General features: G+C 38.3%; 10 protein-coding genes across 10 annotated transcripts; all 10 read right to left on the bottom strand.

The window, feature by feature from the left end:
* Nucleotides 1-4,549: 4,549 nt before the first annotated feature.
* On the bottom strand, nucleotides 4,550-5,041 carry LOC134710469 (testis-specific serine/threonine-protein kinase 3-like). Its single transcript, XM_063570832.1, has one exon. It carries the CDS (start codon nucleotides 5,039-5,041, stop codon nucleotides 4,550-4,552), a length of 492 nt encoding a protein of 163 aa, XP_063426902.1.
* A 1,398-nt stretch (nucleotides 5,042-6,439) lies between these two features.
* LOC134710471 (testis-specific serine/threonine-protein kinase 3-like) lies at nucleotides 6,440-7,177 on the bottom strand. Its single transcript, XM_063570835.1, has one exon. The coding sequence runs from the start codon at nucleotides 7,175-7,177 to the stop codon at nucleotides 6,440-6,442; it is 738 nt and encodes a 245-aa protein (XP_063426905.1).
* Nucleotides 7,178-8,331: 1,154 nt separating this feature from the next.
* Nucleotides 8,332-9,069, bottom strand: LOC134710472 (testis-specific serine/threonine-protein kinase 3-like). The gene has a single exon (XM_063570836.1). It carries the CDS (start codon nucleotides 9,067-9,069, stop codon nucleotides 8,332-8,334), a length of 738 nt encoding a protein of 245 aa, XP_063426906.1.
* Nucleotides 9,070-10,200: 1,131 nt separating this feature from the next.
* Nucleotides 10,201-11,028, bottom strand: LOC134710473 (testis-specific serine/threonine-protein kinase 3-like). Its single transcript, XM_063570837.1, has one exon. The coding sequence runs from the start codon at nucleotides 11,026-11,028 to the stop codon at nucleotides 10,201-10,203; it is 828 nt and encodes a 275-aa protein (XP_063426907.1).
* A 1,046-nt stretch (nucleotides 11,029-12,074) lies between these two features.
* Nucleotides 12,075-12,812, bottom strand: LOC134710474 (testis-specific serine/threonine-protein kinase 3-like). The gene has a single exon (XM_063570838.1). The coding sequence runs from the start codon at nucleotides 12,810-12,812 to the stop codon at nucleotides 12,075-12,077; it is 738 nt and encodes a 245-aa protein (XP_063426908.1).
* A 1,154-nt stretch (nucleotides 12,813-13,966) lies between these two features.
* Nucleotides 13,967-14,704, bottom strand: LOC134710475 (testis-specific serine/threonine-protein kinase 3-like). Its single transcript, XM_063570839.1, has one exon. It carries the CDS (start codon nucleotides 14,702-14,704, stop codon nucleotides 13,967-13,969), a length of 738 nt encoding a protein of 245 aa, XP_063426909.1.
* Nucleotides 14,705-15,857: 1,153 nt separating this feature from the next.
* Nucleotides 15,858-16,595, bottom strand: LOC134710476 (testis-specific serine/threonine-protein kinase 3-like). The gene has a single exon (XM_063570840.1). It carries the CDS (start codon nucleotides 16,593-16,595, stop codon nucleotides 15,858-15,860), a length of 738 nt encoding a protein of 245 aa, XP_063426910.1.
* Nucleotides 16,596-17,748: 1,153 nt separating this feature from the next.
* On the bottom strand, nucleotides 17,749-18,486 carry LOC134710478 (testis-specific serine/threonine-protein kinase 3-like). The gene has a single exon (XM_063570841.1). It carries the CDS (start codon nucleotides 18,484-18,486, stop codon nucleotides 17,749-17,751), a length of 738 nt encoding a protein of 245 aa, XP_063426911.1.
* Nucleotides 18,487-19,638: 1,152 nt separating this feature from the next.
* LOC134710479 (testis-specific serine/threonine-protein kinase 3-like) lies at nucleotides 19,639-20,376 on the bottom strand. The gene has a single exon (XM_063570842.1). It carries the CDS (start codon nucleotides 20,374-20,376, stop codon nucleotides 19,639-19,641), a length of 738 nt encoding a protein of 245 aa, XP_063426912.1.
* Nucleotides 20,377-21,528: 1,152 nt separating this feature from the next.
* On the bottom strand, nucleotides 21,529-22,266 carry LOC134710480 (testis-specific serine/threonine-protein kinase 3-like). The gene has a single exon (XM_063570843.1). The coding sequence runs from the start codon at nucleotides 22,264-22,266 to the stop codon at nucleotides 21,529-21,531; it is 738 nt and encodes a 245-aa protein (XP_063426913.1).
* Between the last annotated feature and the right edge of the window lie 438 nt (nucleotides 22,267-22,704).

Consider the following 22,704-nt stretch of genomic DNA (forward strand, 5'->3'; position numbering starts at 1 on the left):
AGTTAATCTATTCCTGATGTAGAAAAGCCTCAGTATTTCAAAAGTTCAAAGTTTTGTTAACAGTTAATTTATCATTATCAACATATCAATGATAACTCAAGTCAGCACAGAAGTGCTAACTACTGGGCTGGTGATACCAAGTTAACAGTATCAAATGTCAATTGACTTCTCTAGGACTTATTTATTTGAGAAATCATTTGATAACATGTGATACCTTTGAACATAAAGACTCGGAAGAAGCTGAGATAGCTGAAAAAAAATAATGCGTAAGCTACAGCAGAAATGATTGAAGATTTTAACGATTTTGACTGGCTATATAGCCCTCGCACAGTCGGCTTAATTGAGCAGAAGATGGACCAATGCGATATTTCAATAGTGTTTATCTATTTAAATAACAGAGGTGACACCGTAGGACATATTGTTGGGTTTACCATAAAGTGAAATACATATTTCAAATATAACTCGGAGTCAGGATAAAAATTTGACATTCCAACTCATCAGTCGAAAATAAAATGACAACGCTATGGCTAAAAAAAACCTGGTTGGGGTTATCTCAACGATGCTCTGGAAGAGTAAGCAGCTTCTGCTCCACATTTGACATCCGTCGTATTGCTCATGTTATATTACAGATCCGATAATACGTCTAATATATATGCAACAATAAAGAATTCCATTGTGCACTCGATAACGGTCAGCGTACGTATTCATACATGTTCACATAGGCGATAATGGGTGTTTAAAGGCACACTAAGAAACTGTCATATCATTACTACGGATGACTTCATACGAATAAAAAATAATCTGTTTTCTGTTGTTTCACTTAAGTTTTGATTGAGATCGATTTTGTAAATCTCCTGATCACATTTGAAATGGTAGGTATTATCTATATGATATCTTGAACAATTCCGTTTAATTTTCAATATAAGGCTGTTTTCAGTATCTGTAGCCTTTACTTATGTTCATCCACGCCAGTTTAGAAATAATGGAATTTAAAAAGACAATGGAGCTTGTTGCGATTTCAAGGATTCGTTCTTTGTCTGTCATGTTTTGCTATGGTTAACATCACGTGTGCCTTTCGGTAAACGATGTGCAGGATGTACCTTCATCTAATAAATTATACGCAGTGGCTATTTTGGCAAAATAGCGATTTTTGTAGAGTGCTATAAAATCAATTGAAAATTCAAACTTTGTTCTTCAGTCGGACTATCTGTACCATGTGTTGTTCATTCTTGTTTGTCTGTTAGTCTGCTCTCAGAACCAAGAGTTGGTGTGGTCTGTTATGTGGAACTTTTAAATATTTTTGGTAATATACTTTTTTAAATATGTAACACGGAGCCTTGGCTCACAACGAATCGTGAGCATAGAAAAAAAATAAAGGGCCCCAAAAATGACTCGTACAAAAACCAGTCAAACATGAAAACCAACCGTCTAATCTATATAAAAACGAGAAACGAGAAAAATTTATGAAACACATCAACAAACAAAAACATCCTCCTGTTTTGATTAACTTATATGTGCGACATACACATAAATCCAGAATATTTTATAGAAGACTCTTCATTCATCATTTCTGTCCTGTTTTTTAGAGTCCATCTTCTTAAAATATCCGTCAAAATATGTCTGATTTTATACCAATCGATTGCAATAGACTGTAACTTGTTAAGTTAGTTCCATCCTTGAATAACCACCAGGTACATGTATTGCGTTTAGAATTGTTTTACTATGATTTGCTAGAAGTTTTCTTTAAGTTATGTGAAATCAGGTGCTATATTATACCAGCAATCAATCAGTAGTTACTTTATGAGTAATATGAACAAATAAGTAGACTTTATTATTCTTATTTTTTTTAACAAAGTTTATAGATATCTGCATAATTTGTATTTGAATGCTTTTAGATTGTTAATTGTCATTTATGAAAATACAAATGAATATAAAATTTGTTTGTACATTAAATCTGAAAACAAAGCAAAGTTCGTGTGTCCAAATTATTTAAGAACTTCGTAACATATTTTTCATGTTGCATTATTTCCTTCTTCCGTCTTTCAAATAAAATAAAATCAAATCAAATCAAGTTTATTGTACAAAAACAGGCCTCCAGCCCACGGTACATTTATAAATTCACAATTTAATATCAACTACAGTTCAATAATAGCTGACGATAGTGACGTTACCGGCCGATGCCTAGCTGCACGGGTGTTTGTCACAGACGTCTTGCACGTAACAACGGCATTAGGATTGATTAGTAACGCAACATGGCAGGCGTAGTTTTGTCTGTTAATGTTTTAATGTTCCTAATGTGTAAACTGTGGATCAAGAATCAGTCATCTTATTTGAAGTAAGTGGATTTTCTTATAGTTTAAGCTAATTAACAGTGATCACGTAACACTGTCTCATTAATAAAACAAGATGTAGATTGACTTTTGTTTACCGTACTATCTTCTTTTTGTCTTATATCTCAAATCTTTAATACAAAGAAACGGAAAACTCAAATCCAATATGAAAAAACTATTTGCCATTTTCTAATTTAAAGTTATAGTGGGCGATTACAAACGAAGTCAAATTCGATGATTTCGGCAATGGCTTCAATGATGTTTTCGTGTTTTAGGCTGAAGAAAGCTTCAAACTCAGTAGAGTATTTTGAGGACTTTCTTTATTGCAACTTTATCAAAAATCATATGATAGAGGCAGAGAAAACTTCTTCAGTATGAGCTTCAGCTTTCGATTATTTCGGCAATGGCTTCGATGATGTTTTCGTATTTGATTCTGAGGGAAGCTTCAAAATCAGTAGAGTTTTTTTAAGACTTTATTGCAACTTTATCGAAAATCATTCGATAGAGGCAGAGAAAACTTCTTCAGTAAGAGATTCAAAATTTGAGAGTCCACTGTTAACCTTAATTTAAAACTGGCGTGGATGTTTTGTGATAAAGATACCAAATAGTCAAATGCAAGCTTTATATAGTAAATCGGCCGATATGGCCTCTTCCATGTCTTGATGTTCAAGGGGAGACAAGTCTTAATAAATAATTCATAAAACATTTTCATTAATGGTACATACTCTTGCAAACGGTAAACATGTCTAAGGCATTTATCAATTTTTCCATTGCCTTTGCCAGCGATGTTAACCGTTACCGTTACCGTAAACATTCCATAAAAGGTTTACAGTAGCTCAACAAGTATGATGTATACTATGCAGTTTACCGTTTCTTCTTATGCAAAGTTTACAACAACTTACACGATTTTAAATCACTGTCTGAATGTCCAACGGGATATTTGCTTCCAATTTATTTAAAGAGTTTCGGATAAGAAAGGAATTCAACAGACTGAGACAAAAAAAAACTGTATGCTGATATGGCAAACTGGAGTATAACAATAAAGGACGTTGTCAGGCCTACGTTCTTCAAGCGCAAACCAGTCCAAATAAAGGACGTTTTTTAACAGAGGATTCAAGCATAGAGGAGATGAGAGACTTAAACGTTTCGATTGTGTTTTCTTGGTGTTCAAGGGGAGACAAGTCTAAATAAATGCTTCCTTACATGATAAAATAGTACATTTTTGGAAATAGCTCCCCTTTTCATTAATGGTACCTACTCTTGCAAACGGTTAACATTTCTAAGGCATTTTTCTTATATGTTTACCGTTGCCATAAACTTTTCCATAGCTTGTGACTGCGATGTTTACCGTAACCATACAAATTCTATTAAAGGTTTACCGTAGCTCAACTAGTATAAGTATACTCTGCAGTTTACCGTTTCTTCGCACGCTGAAGGTTTACCACAACAAACAACGATATTAAATCACTGTCTGAATGTTCAAGGGGATATTTGCTTCCAATTTATTCACTGAGTTTCGGATTAGAAATGAATTCCACAGAAGACAAAAAAAAAACTGTATGCTGATACGGTAAACTGGACTATAAAGTATAATACTGGGTCCTTTTATTTTGGTATTGCATCTTTCTTTACCGAACCCTCATACAATTAGTTTACCTAGAAATATCTTTGCTCTGAGCAGATAATATCAGCAACGTCATAGTGTTTGAGGAGAAGTTATCAGCGACCGTCACAAGACGTTGTCAGGCCTACGTTTGTCAAGCGCAAACCAGTTCAAAAGAGGGGGCGAATAGTGAAAGAACGAATACGAGAGTATAGGTGTTCAGCCGCTCGACGCAAGGTGAAGCTCTCTGGCTCGCGGCTGATATGTTTCCGATATCAATAGACAGAAACTCTGAAATCATTACCTATCAATATCCTTATCTTGTTTCTCAAACATTTAATACAAAGAAACGGGAAACTGAAATGTTAAAGGATTGTTTGGTGATACGGTAAACTAGACTAAAAATAGTCTTAATCACTTAGCAGTGTCTCATTGATAAAACAAGAGGTATAAGATGTGCCAATCCTTAAAGGAATGTAGACCAAACGTTAACATGTGTTTACCGTAACCGCATATCGTATTTGATCACGGTTTACCGTAACAACAGCTCAGACAAAAAAAAAGGCATCCTTGAAATCACAACATATTGTGATTTCAAGGATGCTTAATTATGTGTTTAAAACTGGCTCAAGGCAAGACGGACTGAGGTTGCATTAGCGCGTTTTTCAACAGAGGGTTCAAGCATAGAGGAGATGAGAGACTTTAACGTTTCGTTAGTGTTTTCTGGGAAAGAGAGGGTGTTGGAGATTTGAGATTGGACCATAGAGGTAGCGTCACTATCGGAGAATGGGAAAGCTCCGAAGAGCATGACGTAGAGCATAACTCCCATACTCCACATATCGGCTTTCATGGCGTTGTGTTCCATTCCCATAATAACTTCTGGGGCAGCGTATGGGAGGGTTCCACAAAATTCTTCAGATTCGGCAACAATATCGGACGACTTGGCAAATCCAAAGTCGGCCAATTTGACACAACCATTAGACAACAAGACGTTTTCTAATTTAATGTCATTGTGGGCGATTCCAATTGAGTGGCAGTATTCGATTGCTTTGACAACCTGAGAGAAGAGAGAGAGGGTGGCTTCAACGGACATGAGACCGTTTTTCATTATGTATTCAAAGACATCTCCGAATTCAGCGAATTCCATCAAAACGAAGGCAAATTCTTCGGCTTCGATGATTTCAATGGCTTCGACGATGTTTTCGTGTTTGAGGCTGAGAAAAGCTTCAAACTCAGTTGAGGTTTTGATGACTTTCTTTATTGCAACTTAACCGAATATTTCGCTAGAGGCAGAGAAAACTTCTTCAGTAAGAGCTACAACATTTGAGAGTCCACTGTTCATTAAAAATTCCATTTTAAACTGGCGTGGATGTGATGTGATAAAAATACCAAATAGTGAAATGCAAGCCTTATATAGTAAATCGCCCGATATGGCCTCTTCCATGTCTTGATGTTCAAGGGGAGACAAGTCTAAATAAATGCTTCCTTACATGATAAAATAGTACATTTTTGGAAATAGCTCCCCTTTTCATTAATGGTACCTACTCTTGCAAACGGTTAACATTTCTAAGGCATTTTTCTTATATGTTTACCGTTGCCATAAACTTTTCCATAGCTTGTGACTGCGATGTTTACCGTAACCATACAAATTCTATTAAAGGTTTACCGTAGCTCAACTAGTATAAGTATACTCTGCAGTTTACCGTTTCTTCGCACGCTGAAGGTTTACCACAACAAACAACGATATTAAATCACTGTCTGAATGTTCAAGGGGATATTTGCTTCCAATTTATTCACTGAGTTTCGGATTAGAAATGAATTCCACAGAAGACAAAAAAAAAACTGTATGCTGATACGGTAAACTGGACTATAAAGTATAATACTGGGTCCTTTTATTTTGGTATTGCATCTTTCTTTACCGAACCCTCATACAATTAGTTTACCTAGAAATATCTTTGCTCTGAGCAGATAATATCAGCAACGTCATAGTGTTTGAGGAGAAGTTATCAGCGACCGTCACAAGACGTTGTCAGGCCTACGTTTGTCAAGCGCAAACCAGTTCAAAAGAGGGGGCGAATAGTGAAAGAACGAATACGAGAGTATAGGTGTTCAGCCGCTCGACGCAAGGTGAAGCTCTCTGGCTCGCGGCTGATATGTTTCCGATATCAATAGACAGAAACTCTGAAATCATTACCTATCAATATCCTTATCTTGTTTCTCAAACATTTAATACAAAGAAACGGGAAACTGAAATGTTAAAGGATTGTTTGGTGATACGGTAAACTAGACTAAAAATAGTCTTAATCACTTAGCAGTGTCTCATTGATAAAACAAGAGGTATAAGATGTGCCAATCCTTAAAGGAATGTAGACCAAACGTTAACATGTGTTTACCGTAACCGCATATCGTATTTGATCACGGTTTACCGTAACAACAGCTCAGACAAAAAAAAAGGCATCCTTGAAATCACAACATATTGTGATTTCAAGGATGCTTAATTATGTGTTTAAAACTGGCTCAAGGCAAGACGGACTGAGGTTGCATTAGCGCGTTTTTCAACAGAGGGTTCAAGCATAGAGGAGATGAGAGACTTTAACGTTTCGTTAGTGTTTTCTGGGAAAGAGAGGGTGTTGGAGATTTGAGATTGGACCATAGAGGTAGCGTCACTATCGGAGAATGGGAAAGCTCCGAAGAGCATGACGTAGAGCATAACTCCCATACTCCACATATCGGCTTTCATGGCGTTGTGTTCCATTCCCATAATAACTTCTGGGGCAGCGTATGGGAGGGTTCCACAAAATTCTTCAGATTCGGCAACAATATCGGACGACTTGGCAAATCCAAAGTCGGCCAATTTGACACAACCATTAGACAACAAGACGTTTTCTAATTTAATGTCATTGTGGGCGATTCCAATTGAGTGGCAGTATTCGATTGCTTTGACAACCTGAGAGAAGAGAGAGAGGGTGGCTTCAACGGACATGAGACCGTTTTTCATTATGTATTCAAAGACATCTCCGAATTCAGCGAATTCCATCAAAACGAAGGCAAATTCTTCGGCTTCGATGATTTCAATGGCTTCGACGATGTTTTCGTGTTTGAGGCTGAGAAAAGCTTCAAACTCAGTTGAGGTTTTGATGACTTTCTTTATTGCAACTTTACCGAATATTTCGCTAGAGGCAGAGAAAACTTCTTCAGTAAGAGCTACAACATTTGAGAGTCCACTGTTCATTAAAAATTCCATTTTAAACTGGCGTGGATGTGATGTGATAAAGATACCAAATAGTGAAATGCAAGCCTTATATAGTAAATCGCCCGATATGGCCTCTTCCATGTCTTGATGTTCAAGGGGAGACAAGTCTAAATAAATGCTTCCTTACATGATAAAATAGTACATTTTTGGAAATAGCTCCCCTTTTCATTAATGGTACCTACTCTTGCAAACGGTTAACATTTCTAAGGCATTTTTCTTATATGTTTACCGTTGCCATAAACTTTTCCATAGCTTGTGACTGCGATGTTTACCGTAACCATACAAATTCTATTAAAGGTTTACCGTAGCTCAACTAGTATAAGTATACTCTGCAGTTTACCGTTTCTTCGCACGCTGAAGGTTTACCACAACAAACAACGATATTAAATCACTGTCTGAATGTTCAAGGGGATATTTGCTTCCAATTTATTCAATGAGTTTCGGATTAGAAATGAATTCCACAGAAGACAAAAAAAAAAAACTGTATGCTGATACGGTAAACTGGACTATAAAGTATAATACTGGGTCCTTTTATTTTGGTATTGCATCTTTCTTTACCGTACCCTCATACAATTAGTTTACCTAGAAATGTCTTTGCTCTGAGCAGATAATATCAGCAACGTCATAGTGTTTGAGGAGAAGTTATCAGCGACCGTCACAAGACGTTGTCAGGCCTACGTTTGTCAAGCGCAAACCAGTTCAAAAGAGGGGGCGAATAGTGAAAGAACGAATACGAGAGTATAGGTGTTCAGCCGCTCGACGCAAGGTGAAGCTCTCTGGCTCGCGGCTGATATGTTTCCGATATCAATAGACAGAAACTCTGAAATCATTACCTATCAATATCCTTATCTTGTTTCTCAAACATTTAATACAAAGAAACGGGAAACTGAAATGTTAAAGGATTGTTTGGTGATACGGTAAACTAGACTAAAAATAGTATTAATCACTTAGCAGTGTCTCATTGATAAAACAAGAGGTATAAGACGTGCCAATCCTTAAAGGAATGTAGACCAAACGTTAACATGTGTTTACCGTAACCGCATATCGTATTTGATCACGGTTTACCGTAACAACAGCTCAGACAAAAAAAAAGGCATCCTTGAAATAACAACATATTGTGATTTCAAGGATGCTTAATTATGTGTTTAAAACTGGCTCAAGGCAAGACGGACTGAGGTTGCATTAGCGCGTTTTTCAACAGAGGGTTCAAGCATAGAGGAGATGAGAGACTTTAACGTTTCGTTAGTGTTTTCTGGGAAAGAGAGGGTGTTGGAGATTTGAGATTGGACCATAGAGGTAGCGTCACTATCGGAGAATGGGAAAGCTCCGAAGAGCATGACGTAGAGCATAACTCCCATACTCCACATATCGGCTTTCATGGCGTTGTGTTCCATTCCCATAATAACTTCTGGGGCAGCGTATGGGAGGGTTCCACAAAATTCTTCAGATTCGGCAACAATATCGGACGACTTGGCAAATCCAAAGTCGGCCAATTTGACACAACCATTAGACAACAAGACGTTTTCTAATTTAATGTCATTGTGGGCGATTCCAATTGAGTGGCAGTATTCGATTGCTTTGACAACCTGAGAGAAGAGAGAGAGGGTGGCTTCAACGGACATGAGACCGTTTTTCATTATGTATTCAAAGACATCTCCGAATTCAGCGAATTCCATCAAAACGAAGGCAAATTCTTCGGCTTCGATGATTTCAATGGCTTCGACGATGTTTTCGTGTTTGAGGCTGAGAAAAGCTTCAAACTCAGTTGAGGTTTTGATGACTTTCTTTATTGCAACTTTACCGAATATTTCGCTAGAGGCAGAGAAAACTTCTTCAGTAAGAGCTACAACATTTGAGAGTCCACTGTTCATTAAAAATTCCATTTTAAACTGGCGTGGATGTGATGTGATAAAGATACCAAATAGTGAAATGCAAGCCTTATATAGTAAATCGCCCGATATGGCCTCTTCCATGTCTTGATGTTCAAGGGGAGACAAGTCTAAATAAATGCTTCCTTACATGATAAAATAGTACATTTTTGGAAATAGCTCCCCTTTTCATTAATGGTACCTACTCTTGCAAACGGTTAACATTTCTAAGGCATTTTTCTTATATGTTTACCGTTGCCATAAACTTTTCCATAGCTTGTGACTGCGATGTTTACCGTAACCATACAAATTCTATTAAAGGTTTACCGTAGCTCAACTAGTATAAGTATACTCTGCAGTTTACCGTTTCTTCGCACGCTGAAGGTTTACCACAACAAACAACGATATTAAATCACTGTCTGAATGTTCAAGGGGATATTTGCTTCCAATTTATTCAATGAGTTTCGGATTAGAAATGAATTCCACAGAAGACAAAAAAAAAACTGTATGCTGATACGGTAAACTGGACTATAAAGTATAATACTGGGTCCTTTTATTTTGGTATTGCATCTTTCTTTACCGTACCCTCATACAATAAGTTTACCTAGAAATGTCTTTGCTCTGAGCAGATAATAAGGAGAAGTTATCAGCGACCGTCACAAGACGTTGTCAGGCCTACGTTTGTCAAGCGCAAACCAGTTCAAAAGAGGGGGCGAATAGTGAAAGAACGAATACGAGAGTATAGGTGTTCAGCCGCTCGACGCAAGGTGAAGCTCTCTGGCTCGCGGCTGATATGTTTCCGATATCAATAGACAGAAACTCTGAAATCATTACCTATCAATATCCTTATCTTGTTTCTCAAACATTTAATACAAAGAAACGGGAAACTGAAATGTTAAAGGATTGTTTGGTGATACGGTAAACTAGACTAAAAATAGTATTAATCACTTAGAAGTGTCTCATTGATAAAACAAGAGGTATAAGATGTGCCAATCCTTAAAGGAATGTAGACCAAACGTTAACATGTGTTTACCGTAACCGCATATCGTATTTGATCACGGTTTACCGTAACAACAGCTCAGACAAAAAAAAAGGCATCCTTGAAATCACAACATATTGTGATTTCAAGGATGCTTAATTATGTGTTTAAAACTGGCTCAAGGCAAGACGGACTGAGGTTGCATTAGCGCGTTTTTCAACAGAGGGTTCAAGCATAGAGGAGATGAGAGACTTTAACGTTTCGTTAGTGTTTTCTGGGAAAGAGAGGGTGTTGGAGATTTGAGATTGGACCATAGAGGTAGCGTCACTATCGGAGAATGGGAAAGCTCCGAAGAGCATGACGTAGAGCATAACTCCCATACTCCACATATCGGCTTTCATGGCGTTGTGTTCCATTCCCATAATAACTTCTGGGGCAGCGTATGGGAGGGTTCCACAAAATTCTTCAGATTCGGCAACAATATCGGACGACTTGGCAAATCCAAAGTCGGCCAATTTGACACAACCATTAGACAACAAGACGTTTTCTAATTTAATGTCATTGTGGGCGATTCCAATTGAGTGGCAGTATTCGATTGCTTTGACAACCTGAGAGATGAGAGAGAGGGTGGCTTCAACGGACATGAGACCGTTTTTCATTATGTATTCAAAGACATCTCCGAATTCAGCGAATTCCATCAAAACGAAGGCAAATTCTTCGGCTTCGATGATTTCAATGGCTTCGACGATGTTTTCGTGTTTGAGGCTGAGAAAAGCTTCAAACTCAGTTGAGGTTTTGATGACTTTCTTTATTGCAACTTTACCGAATATTTCGCTAGAGGCAGAGAAAACTTCTTCAGTAAGAGCTACAACATTTGAGAGTCCACTGTTCATTAAAAATTCTATTTTAAACTGGCGTGGATGTGATGTGATAAAGATACCAAATAATGAAATGCAAGCCTTATATAGTAAATCGCCCGATATGGCCTCTTCCATGTCTTGATGTTCAAGGGGAGACAAGTCTAAATAAATGCTTCCTTACATGATAAAATAGTACATTTTTGGAAATAGCTCCCCTTTTCATTAATGGTACCTACTCTTGCAAACGGTTAACATTTCTAAGGCATTTTTCTTATATGTTTACCGTTGCCATAAACTTTTCCATAGCTTGTGACTGCGATGTTTACCGTAACCATACAAATTCTATTAAAGGTTTACCGTAGCTCAACTAGTATAAGTATACTCTGCAGTTTACCGTTTCTTCGCACGCTGAAGGTTTACCACAACAAACAACGATATTAAATCACTGTCTGAATGTTCAAGGGGATATTTGCTTCCAATTTATTCAATGAGTTTCGGATTAGAAATGAATTCCACAGAAGACAAAAAAAAACTGTATGCTGATACGGTAAACTGGACTATAAAGTATAATACTGGGTCCTTTTATTTTGGTATTGCATCTTTCTTTACCGTACCCTCATACAATTAGTTTACCTAGAAATGTCTTTGCTCTGAGCAGATAATATCAGCAACGTCATAGTGTTTGAGGAGAAGTTATCAGCGACCGTCACAAGACGTTGTCAGGCCTACGTTTGTCAAGCGCAAACCAGTTCAAAAGAGGGGGCGAATAGTGAAAGAACGAATACGAGAGTATAGGTGTTCAGCCGCTCGACGCAAGGTGAAGCTCTCTGGCTCGCGGCTGATATGTTTCCGATATCAATAGACAGAAACTCTGAAATCATTACCTATCAATATCCTTATCTTGTTTCTCAAACATTTAATACAAAGAAACGGGAAACTGAAATGTTAAAGGATTGTTTGGTGATACGGTAAACTAGACTAAAAATAGTATTAATCACTTAGCAGTGTCTCATTGATAAAACAAGAGGTATAAGATGTGCCAATCCTTAAAGGAATGTAGACCAAACGTTAACATGTGTTTACCGTAACCGCATATCGTATTTGATCACGGTTTACCGTAACAACAGCTCAGACAAAAAAAAAGGCATCCTTGAAATCACAACATATTCTTAATTATGTGTTTAAAACTGGCTCAAGGCAAGACGGACTGAGGTTGCATTAGCGCGTTTTTCAACAGAGGGTTCAAGCATAGAGGAGATGAGAGACTTTAACGTTTCGTTAGTGTTTTCTGGGAAAGAGAGGGTGTTGGAGATTTGAGATTGGACCATAGAGGTAGCGTCACTATCGGAGAATGGGAAAGCTCCGAAGAGCATGACGTAGAGCATAACTCCCATACTCCACATATCGGCTTTCATGGCGTTGTGTTCCATTCCCATAATAACTTCTGGGGCAGCGTATGGGAGGGTTCCACAAAATTCTTCAGATTCGGCAACAATATCGGACGACTTGGCAAATCCAAAGTCGGCCAATTTGACACAACCATTAGACAACAAGACGTTTTCTAATTTAATGTCATTGTGGGCGATTCCAATTGAGTGGCAGTATACGATTGCTTTGACAACCTGAGAGAAGAGAGAGAGGGTGGCTTCAACGGACATGAGACCGTTTTTCATTATGTATTCAAAGACATCTCCGAATTCAGCGAATTCCATCAAAACGAAGGCAAATTCTTCGGCTTCGATGATTTCAATGGCTTCGACGATGTTTTCGTGTTTGAGGCTGAGAAAAGCTTCAAACTCAGTTGAGGTTTTGATGACTTTCTTTATTGCAACTTTACCGAATATTTCGCTAGAGGCAGAGAAAACTTCTTCAGTAAGAGCTACAACATTTGAGAGTCCACTGTTCATTAAAAATTCCATTTTAAACTGGCGTGGATGTGATGTGATAAAGATACCAAATAGTGAAATGCAAGCCTTATATAGTAAATCGCCCGATATGGCCTCTTCCATGTCTTGATGTTCAAGGGGAGACAAGTCTAAATAAATGCTTCCTTACATGATTAAATAGTACATTTTTGGAAATAGCTCCCCTTTTCATTAATGGTACCTACTCTTGCAAACGGTTAACATTTCTAAGCCATTTTTCTTATATGTTTACCGTTGCCATAAACTTTTCCATAGCTTGTGACTGCGATGTTTACCGTAACCATACAAATTCTATTAAAGGTTTACCGTAGCTCAACTAGTATAAGTATACTCTGCAGTTTACCGTTTCTTCGCACGCTGAAGGTTTACCACAACAAACAACGATATTAAATCACTGTCTGAATGTTCAAGGGGATATTTGCTTCCAATTTATTCAATGAGTTTCGGATTAGAAATGAATTCCACAGAAGACAAACAAAAAAACTGTATGCTGATACGGTAAACTGGACTATAAAGTATAATACTGGGTCCTTTTATTTTGGTATTGCATCTTTCTTTACCGTACCCTCATACAATTAGTTTACCTAGAAATGTCTTTGCTCTGAGCAGATAATATCAGCAACGTCATAGTGTTTGAGGAGAAGTTATCAGCGACCGTCACAAGACGTTGTCAGGCCTACGTTTGTCAAGCGCAAACCAGTTCAAAAGAGGGGGCGAATAGTGAAAGAACGAATACGAGAGTATAGGTGTTCAGCCGCTCGACGCAAGGTGAAGCTCTCTGGCTCGCGGCTGATATGTTTCCGATATCAATAGACAGAAACTATGAAATCATTACCTATCAATATCCTTATCTTGTTTCTCAAACATTTAATACAAAGAAACGGGAAACTGAAATGTTAAAGGATTGTTTGGTGATACGGTAAACTAGACTAAAAATAGTCTTAATCACTTAGCAGTGTCTCATTGATAAAACAAGAGGTATAAGATGTGCCAATCCTTAAAGGAATGTAGACCAAACGTTAACATGTGTTTACCGTAACCGCATATCGTATTTGATCACGGTTTACCGTAACAACAGCTCAGACAAAAAAAAAAGGCATCCTTGAAATCACAACATATTGTGATTTCAAGGATGCTTAATTATGTGTTTAAAACTGGCTCAAGGCAAGACGGACTGAGCTTGCATTAGCGCGTTTTTCAACAGAGGGTTCAAGCATAGAGGAGATGAGAGACTTTAACGTTTCGTTAGTGTTTTCTGGGAAAGAGAGGGTGTTGGAGATTTGAGATTGGACCATAGAGGTAGCGTCACTATCGGAGAATGGGAAAGCTCCGAAGAGCATGACGTAGAGCATAACTCCCATACTCCACATATCGGCTTTCATGGCGTTGTGTTCCATTCCCATAATAACTTCTGGGGCAGCGTATGGGAGGGTTCCACAAAATTCTTCAGATTCGGCAACAATATCGGACGACTTGGCAAATCCAAAGTCGGCCAATTTGACACAACCATTAGACAACAAGACGTTTTCTAATTTAATGTCATTGTGGGCGATTCCAATTGAGTGGCAGTATTCGATTGCTTTGACAACCTGAGAGAAGAGAGAGAGGGTGGCTTCAACGGACATGAGACCGTTTTTCATTATGTATTCAAAGACATCTCCGAATTCAGCGAATTCCATCAAAACGAAGGCAAATTCTTCGGCTTCGATGAATTCAATGGCTTCGACGATGTTTTCGTGTTTGAGGCTGAGAAAAGCTTCAAACTCAGTTGAGGTTTTGATGACTTTCTTTATTGCAACTTTACCGAATATTTCGCTAGAGGCAGAGAAAACTTCTTCAGTAAGAGCTACAACATTTGAGAGTCCACTGTTCATTAAAAATTCCATTTTAAACTGGCGTGGATGTGATGTGATAAAGATACCAAATAGTGAAATGCAAGCCTTATATAGTAAATCGCCCGATATGGCCTCTTCCATGTCTTGATGTTCAAGGGGAGACAAGTCTAAATAAATGCTTCCTTACATGATAAAATAGTACATTTTTGGAAATAGCTCCCCTTTTCATTAATGGTACCTACTCTTGCAAACGGTTAACATTTCTAAGGCATTTTTCTTATATGTTTACCGTTGCCATAAACTTTTCCATAGCTTGTGACTGCGATGTTTACCGTAACCATACAAATTCTATTAAAGGTTTACCGTAGCTCAACTAGTATAAGTATACTCTGCAGTTTACCGTTTCTTCGCACGCTGAAGGTTTACCACAACAAACAACGATATTAAATCACTGTCTGAATGTTCAAGGGGATATTTGCTTCCAATTTATTCAATGAGTTTCGGATTAGAAATGAATTCCACAGAAGACAAAAAAAAAAACTGTATGCTGATACGGTAAACTGGACTATAAAGTATAATACTGGGTCCTTTTATTTTGGTATTGCATCTTTCTTTACCGTACCCTCATACAATTAGTTTACCTAGAAATGTCTTTGCTCTGAGCAGATAATATCAGCAACGTCATAGTGTTTGAGGAGAAGTTATCAGCGACCGTCACAAGACGTTGTCAGGCCTACGTTTGTCAAGCGCAAACCAGTTCAAAAGAGGGGGCGAATAGTGAAAGAACGAATACGAGAGTATAGGTGTTCAGCCGCTCGACGCAAGGTGAAGCTCTCTGGCTCGCGGCTGATATGTTTCCGATATCAATAGACAGAAACTATGAAATCATTACCTATCAATATCCTTATCTTGTTTCTCAAACATTTAATACAAAGAAACGGGAAACTGAAATGTTAAAGGATTGTTTGGTGATACGGTAAACTAGACTAAAAATAGTCTTAATCACTTAGCAGTGTCTCATTGATAAAACAAGAGGTATAAGATGTGCCAATCCTTAAAGGAATGTAGACCAAACGTTAACATGTGTTTACCGTAACCGCATATCGTATTTGATCACGGTTTACCGTAACAACAGCTCAGACAAAAAAAAAGGCATCCTTGAAATCACAACATATTGTGATTTCAAGGATGCTTAATTCTGTGTTTAAAACTGGCTCAAGGCAAGACGGACTGAGCTTGCATTAGCGCGTTTTTCAACAGAGGGTTCAAGCATAGAGGAGATGAGAGACTTTAACGTTTCGTTAGTGTTTTCTGGGAAAGAGAGGGTGTTGGAGATTTGAGATTGGACCATAGAGGTAGCGTCACTATCGGAGAATGGGAAAGCTCCGAAGAGCATGACGTAGAGCATAACTCCCATACTCCACATATCGGCTTTCATGGCGTTGTGTTCCATTCCCATAATAACTTCTGGGGCAGCGTATGGGAGGGTTCCACAAAATTCTTCAGATTCGGCAACAATATCGGACGACTTGGCAAATCCAAAGTCGGCCAATTTGACACAACCATTAGACAACAAGACGTTTTCTAATTTAATGTCATTGTGGGCGATTCCAATTGAGTGGCAGTATTCGATTGCTTTGACAACCTGAGAGAAGAGAGAGAGGGTGGCTTCAACGGACATGAGACCGTTTTTCATTATGTATTCAAAGACATCTCCGAATTCAGCGAATTCCATCAAAACGAAGGCAAATTCTTCGGCTTCGATGATTTCAATGGCTTCGACGATGTTTTCGTGTTTGAGGCTGAGAAAAGCTTCAAACTCAGTTGAGGTTTTGATGACTTTCTTTATTGCAACTTTACCGAATATTTCGCTAGAGGCAGAGAAAACTTCTTCAGTAAGAGCTACAACATTTGAGAGTCCACTGTTCATTAAAAATTCCATTTTAAACTGGCGTGGATGTGATGTGATAAAGATACCAAATAGTGAAATGCAAGCCTTATATAGTAAATCGCCCGATATGGCCTCTTCCATGTCTTGATGTTCAAGGGGAGACAAGTCTAAATAAATGCTTCCTTACATGATAAAATAGTACATTTTTGGAAATAGCTCCCCTTTTCATTAATGGTACCTACTCTTGCAAACGGTTAACATTTCTAAGGCATTTTTCTTATATGTTTACCGTTGCCATAAACTTTTCCATAGCTTGTGACTGCGATGTTTACCGTAACCATACAAATTCTATTAAAGGTTTACCGTAGCTCAACTAGTATAAGTATACTCTGCAGTTTACCGTTTCTTCGCACGCTGAAGGTTTACCACAACAAACAACGATATTAAATCACTGTCTGAATGTTCAAGGGGATATTTGCTTCCAATTTATTCAATGAGTTTCGGATTAGAAATGAATTCCACAGAAGGCAAAAAAAAAACTGTATGCTGATACGGTAAACTGGACTATAAAGTATAATACTGGGTCCTTTTATTTTGGTATTGCATCTTTCTTTACCGTACCCTCATACAATTAGTTTACCTAGAAATGTCTTTGCTCTGAGCAGATAATATCAGCAACGTCATAGTGTTTGAGGAGAAGTTATCAGCGACCGTCACAAGACGTTGTCAGGCCTACGTTTGTCAAGCGCAAACCAGTTCAAAAGAGGGGGCGAATAGTGAAAGAACGAATACGAGAGTATAGGTGTTCAGCCGCTCGACGCAAGGTGAAGCTCTCTGGCTCGCGGCTGATATGTTTCCGATATCAATAGACAGAAACTATGAAATCATTACCTATCAATATCCTTATCTTGTTTCTCAAACATTTAATACAAAGAAACGGGAAACTGAAATGTTAAAGGATTGTTTGGTGATACGGTAAACTAGACTAAAAATAGTCTTAATCACTTAGCAGTGTCTCATTGATAAAACAAGAGGTATAAGATGTGCCAATCCTTAAAGGAATGTAGACCAAACGTTAACATGTGTTTACCGTAACCGCATATCGTATTTGATCACGGTTTACCGTAACAACAGCTCAGACAAAAAAAAAAGGCATCCTTGAAATCACAACATATTGTGATTTCAAGGATGCTTAATTATGTGTTTAAAACTGGCTCAAGGCAAGACGGACTGAGCTTGCATTAGCGCGTTTTTCAACAGAGGGTTCAAGCATAGAGGAGATGAGAGACTTTAACGTTTCGTTAGTGTTTTCTGGGAAAGAGAGGGTGTTGGAGATTTGAGATTGGACCATAAAGGTAGCGTCACTATCGGAGAATGGGAAAGCTCCGAAGAGCATGACGTAGAGCATAACTCCCATACTCCACATATCGGCTTTCATGGCGTTGTGTTCCATTCCCATAATAACTTCTGGGGCAGCGTATGGGAGGGTTCCACAAAATTCTTCAGATTCGGCAACAATATCGGACGACTTGGCAAATCCAAAGTCGGCCAATTTGACACAACCATTAGACAACAAGACGTTTTCTAATTTAATGTCATTGTGGGCGATTCCAATTGAGTGGCAGTATTCGATTGCTTTGACAACCTGAGAGAAGAGAGAGAGGGTGGCTTCAACGGACATGAGACCGTTTTTCATTATGTATTCAAAGACATCTCCGAATTCAGCGAATTCCATCAAAACGAAGGCAAATTCTTCGGCTTCGATGATTTCAATGGCTTCGACGATGTTTTCGTGTTTGAGGCTGAGAAAAGCTTCAAACTCAGTTGAGGTTTTGATGACTTTCTTTATTGCAACTTTACCGAATATTTCGCTAGAGGCAGAGAAAACTTCTTCAGTAAGAGCTACAACATTTGAGAGTCCACTGTTCATTAAAAATTCCATTTTAAACTGGCGTGGATGTGATGTGATAAAGATACCAAATAGTGAAATGCAAGCCTTATATAGTAAATCGCCCGATATGGCCTCTTCCATGTCTTGATGTTCAAGGGGAGACAAGTCTAAATAAATGCTTCCTTACATGATAAAATAGTACATTTTTGGAAATAGCTCCCCTTTTCATTAATGGTACCTACTCTTGCAAACGGTTAACATTTCTAAGGCATTTTTCTTATATGTTTACCGTTGCCATAAACTTTTCCATAGCTTGTGACTGCGATGTTTACCGTAACCATACAAATTCTATTAAAGGTTTACCGTAGCTCAACTAGTATAAGTATACTCTGCAGTTTATCGTTTCTTCGCACGCTGAAGGTTTACCACAACAAACAACGATATTAAATCACTGTCTGAATGTTCAAGGGGATATTTGCTTCCAATTTATTCAATGAGTTTCGGATTAGAAATGAATTCCACAGAAGACAAAAAAAAAACTGTATGCTGATACGGTAAACTGGACTATAAAGTATAATACTGGGTCCTTTTATTTTGGTATTGCATCTTTCTTTACCGTACCCTCATACAATTAGTTTACCTAGAAATGTCTTTGCTCTGAGCAGATAATATCAGCAACGTCATAGTGTTTGAGGAGAAGTTATCAGCGACCGTCACAAGACGTTGTCAGGCCTACGTTTGTCAAGCGCAAACCAGTTCAAAAGAGGGGGCGAATAGTGAAAGAACGAATACGAGAGTATAGGTGTTCAGCCGCTCGACGCAAGGTGAAGCTCTCTGGCTCGCGGCTGATATGTTTCCGATATCAATAGACAGAAACTATGAAATCATTACCTATCAATATCCTTATCTTGTTTCTCAAACATTTAATACAAAGAAACGGGAAACTGAAATGTTAAAGGATTGTTTGGTGATACGGTAAACTAGACTAAAAATAGTCTTAATCACTTAGCAGTGTCTCATTGATAAAACAAGAGGTATAAGATGTGCCAATCCTTAAAGGAATGTAGACCAAACGTTAACATGTGTTTACCGTAACCGCATATCGTATTTGATCACGGTTTACCGTAACAACAGCTCAGACAAAAAAAAAGGCATCCTTGAAATCACAACATATTGTGATTTCAAGGATGCTTAATTATGTGTTTAAAACTGGCTCAAGGCAAGACGGACTGAGCTTGCATTAGCGCGTTTTTCAACAGAGGGTTCAAGCATAGAGGAGATGAGAGACTTTAACGTTTCGTTAGTGTTTTCTGGGAAAGAGAGGGTGTTGGAGATTTGAGATTGGACCATAGAGGTAGCGTCACTATCGGAGAATGGGAAAGCTCCGAAGAGCATGACGTAGAGCATAACTCCCATACTCCACATATCGGCTTTCATGGCGTTGTGTTCCATTCCCATAATAACTTCTGGGGCAGCGTATGGGAGGGTTCCACAAAATTCTTCAGATTCGGCAACAATATCGGACGACTTGGCAAATCCAAAGTCGGCCAATTTGACACAACCATTAGACAACAAGACGTTTTCTAATTTAATGTCATTGTGGGCGATTCCAATTGAGTGGCAGTATTCGATTGCTTTGACAACCTGAGAGAAGAGAGAGAGGGTGGCTTCAACGGACATGAGACCGTTTTTCATTATGTATTCAAAGACATCTCCGAATTCAGCGAATTCCATCAAAACGAAGGCAAATTCTTCGGCTTCGATGATTTCAATGGCTTCGACGATGTTTTCGTGTTTGAGGCTGAGAAAAGCTTCAAACTCAGTTGAGGTTTTGATGACTTTCTTTATTGCAACTTTACCGAATATTTCGCTAGAGGCAGAGAAAACTTCTTCAGTAAGAGCTACAACATTTGAGAGTCCACTGTTCATTAAAAATTCCATTTTAAACTGGCGTGGATGTGATGTGATAAAGATACCAAATAGTGAAATGCAAGCCTTATATAGTAAATCGCCCGATATGGCCTCTTCCATGTCTTGATGTTCAAGGGGAGACAAGTCTAAATAAATGCTTCCTTACATGATAAAATAGTACATTTTTGGAAATAGCTCCCCTTTTCATTAATGGTACCTACTCTTGCAAACGGTTAACATTTCTAAGGCATTTTTCTTATATGTTTACCGTTGCCATAAACTTTTCCATAGCTTGTGACTGCGATGTTTACCGTAACCATACAAATTCTATTAAAGGTTTACCGTAGCTCAACTAGTATAAGTATACTCTGCAGTTTACCGTTTCTTCGCACGCTGAAGGTTTACCACAACAAACAACGATATTAAATCACTGTCTGAATGTTCAAGGGGATATTTGCTTCCAATTTATTCAATGAGTTTCGGATTAGAAATGAATTCCACAGGAGACAAAACAAAAACTGTATGCTGATACGGTAAACTGGACTATAAAGTATAATACTGGGTCCTTTTATTTTGGTATTGCATCTTTCTTTACCGTACCCTCATACAATTAGTTTACCTAGAAATGTCTTTGCTCTGAGCAGATAATATCAGCAACGTCATAGTGTTTGAGGAGAAGTTATCAGCGACCGTCACAAGACGTTGTCAGGCCTACGTTTGTCAAGCGCAAACCAGTTCAAAAGAGGGGGCGAATAGTGAAAGAACGAATACGAGAGTATAGGTGTTCAGCCGCTCGACGCAAGGTGAAGCTCTCTGGCTCGCGGCTGATATGTTTCCGATATCAATAGACAGAAACTATGAAATCATTACCTATCAATATCCTTATCTTGTTTCTCAAACATTTAATACAAAGAAACGGGAAACTGAAATGTTAAAGGATTGTTTGGTGATACGGTAAACTAGACTAAAAATAGTCTTAATCACTTAGCAGTGTCTCATTGATAAAACAAGAGGTATAAGATGTGCCAATCCTTAAAGGAATGTAGACCAAACGTTAACATGTGTTTACCGTAACCGCATATCGTATTTGATCACGGTTTACCGTAACAACAGCTCAGACAAAAAAAAAGGCATCCTTGAAATCACAACATATTGTGATTTCAAGGATGCTTAATTATGTGTTTAAAACTGGCTCAAGGCAAGACGGACTGAGCTTGCATTAGCGCGTTTTTCAACAGAGGGTTCAAGCATAGAGGAGATGAGAGACTTTAACGTTTCGTTAGTGTTTTCTGGGAAAGAGAGGGTGTTGGAGATTTGAGATTGGACCATAGAGGTAGCGTCACTATCGGAGAATGGGAAAGCTCCGAAGAGCATGACGTAGAGCATAACTCCCATACTCCACATATCGGCTTTCATGGCGTTGTGTTCCATTCCCATAATAACTTCTGGGGCAGCGTATGGGAGGGTTCCACAAAATTCTTCAGATTCGGCAACAATATCGGACGACTTGGCAAATCCAAAGTCGGCCAATTTGACACAACCATTAGACAACAAGACGTTTTCTAATTTAATGTCATTGTGGGCGATTCCAATTGAGTGGCAGTATTCGATTGCTTTGACAACCTGAGAGAAGAGAGAGAGGGTGGCTTCAACGGACATGAGACCGTTTTTCATTATGTATTCAAAGACATCTCCGAATTCAGCGAATTCCATCAAAACGAAGGCAAATTCTTCGGCTTCGATGATTTCAATGGCTTCGACGATGTTTTCGTGTTTGAGGCTGAGAAAAGCTTCAAACTCAGTTGAGGTTTTGATGACTTTCTTTATTGCAACTTTACCGAATATTTCGCTAGAGGCAGAGAAAACTTCTTCAGTAAGAGCTACAACATTTGAGAGTCCACTGTTCATTAAAAATTCCATTTTAAACTGGCGTGGATGTGATGTGATAAAGATACCAAATAGTGAAATGCAAGCCTTATATAGTAAATCGCCCGATATGGCCTCTTCCATGTCTTGATGTTCAAGGGGAGACAAGTCTAAATAAATGCTTCCTTACATGATAAAATAGTACATTTTTGGAAATAGCTCCCCTTTTCATTAATGGTACCTACTCTTGCAAACGGTTAACATTTCTAAGGCATTTTTCTTATATGTTTACCGTTGCCATAAACTTTTCCATAGCTTGTGACTGCGATGTTTACCGTAACCATACAAATTCTATTAAAGGTTTACCGTAGCTCAACTAGTATAAGTATACTCTGCAGTTTACCGTTTCTTCGCACGCTGAAGGTTTACCACAACAAACAACGATATTAAATCACTGTCTGAATGTTCAAGGGGATATTTGCTTCCAATTTA

This window comes from Mytilus trossulus, chromosome 3 (assembly GCF_036588685.1).
Source record: "Mytilus trossulus isolate FHL-02 chromosome 3, PNRI_Mtr1.1.1.hap1, whole genome shotgun sequence".
Taxonomy (NCBI): domain Eukaryota; kingdom Metazoa; phylum Mollusca; class Bivalvia; order Mytilida; family Mytilidae; genus Mytilus; species Mytilus trossulus.

Excerpts from the sequence above, each read along its gene's own strand:
- LOC134710476 (XM_063570840.1), bottom strand. The coding sequence starts at position 16,595 with ATGGAATTTTTAATGAACAGTGGACTCTCAAATGTTGTAGCTCTTACT.
- LOC134710469 (XM_063570832.1), bottom strand. The coding sequence starts at position 5,041 with ATGAAAAACGGTCTCATGTCCGTTGAAGCCACCCTCTCTCTCTTCTCT.
- LOC134710480 (XM_063570843.1), bottom strand. The coding sequence starts at position 22,266 with ATGGAATTTTTAATGAACAGTGGACTCTCAAATGTTGTAGCTCTTACT.
- LOC134710473 (XM_063570837.1), bottom strand. The coding sequence starts at position 11,028 with ATGGAAGAGGCCATATCGGGCGATTTACTATATAAGGCTTGCATTTCA.
- LOC134710475 (XM_063570839.1), bottom strand. The coding sequence starts at position 14,704 with ATGGAATTTTTAATGAACAGTGGACTCTCAAATGTTGTAGCTCTTACT.
- LOC134710471 (XM_063570835.1), bottom strand. The coding sequence starts at position 7,177 with ATGGAATTTTTAATGAACAGTGGACTCTCAAATGTTGTAGCTCTTACT.
- LOC134710472 (XM_063570836.1), bottom strand. The coding sequence starts at position 9,069 with ATGGAATTTTTAATGAACAGTGGACTCTCAAATGTTGTAGCTCTTACT.
- LOC134710479 (XM_063570842.1), bottom strand. The coding sequence starts at position 20,376 with ATGGAATTTTTAATGAACAGTGGACTCTCAAATGTTGTAGCTCTTACT.
- LOC134710474 (XM_063570838.1), bottom strand. The coding sequence starts at position 12,812 with ATGGAATTTTTAATGAACAGTGGACTCTCAAATGTTGTAGCTCTTACT.
- LOC134710478 (XM_063570841.1), bottom strand. The coding sequence starts at position 18,486 with ATGGAATTTTTAATGAACAGTGGACTCTCAAATGTTGTAGCTCTTACT.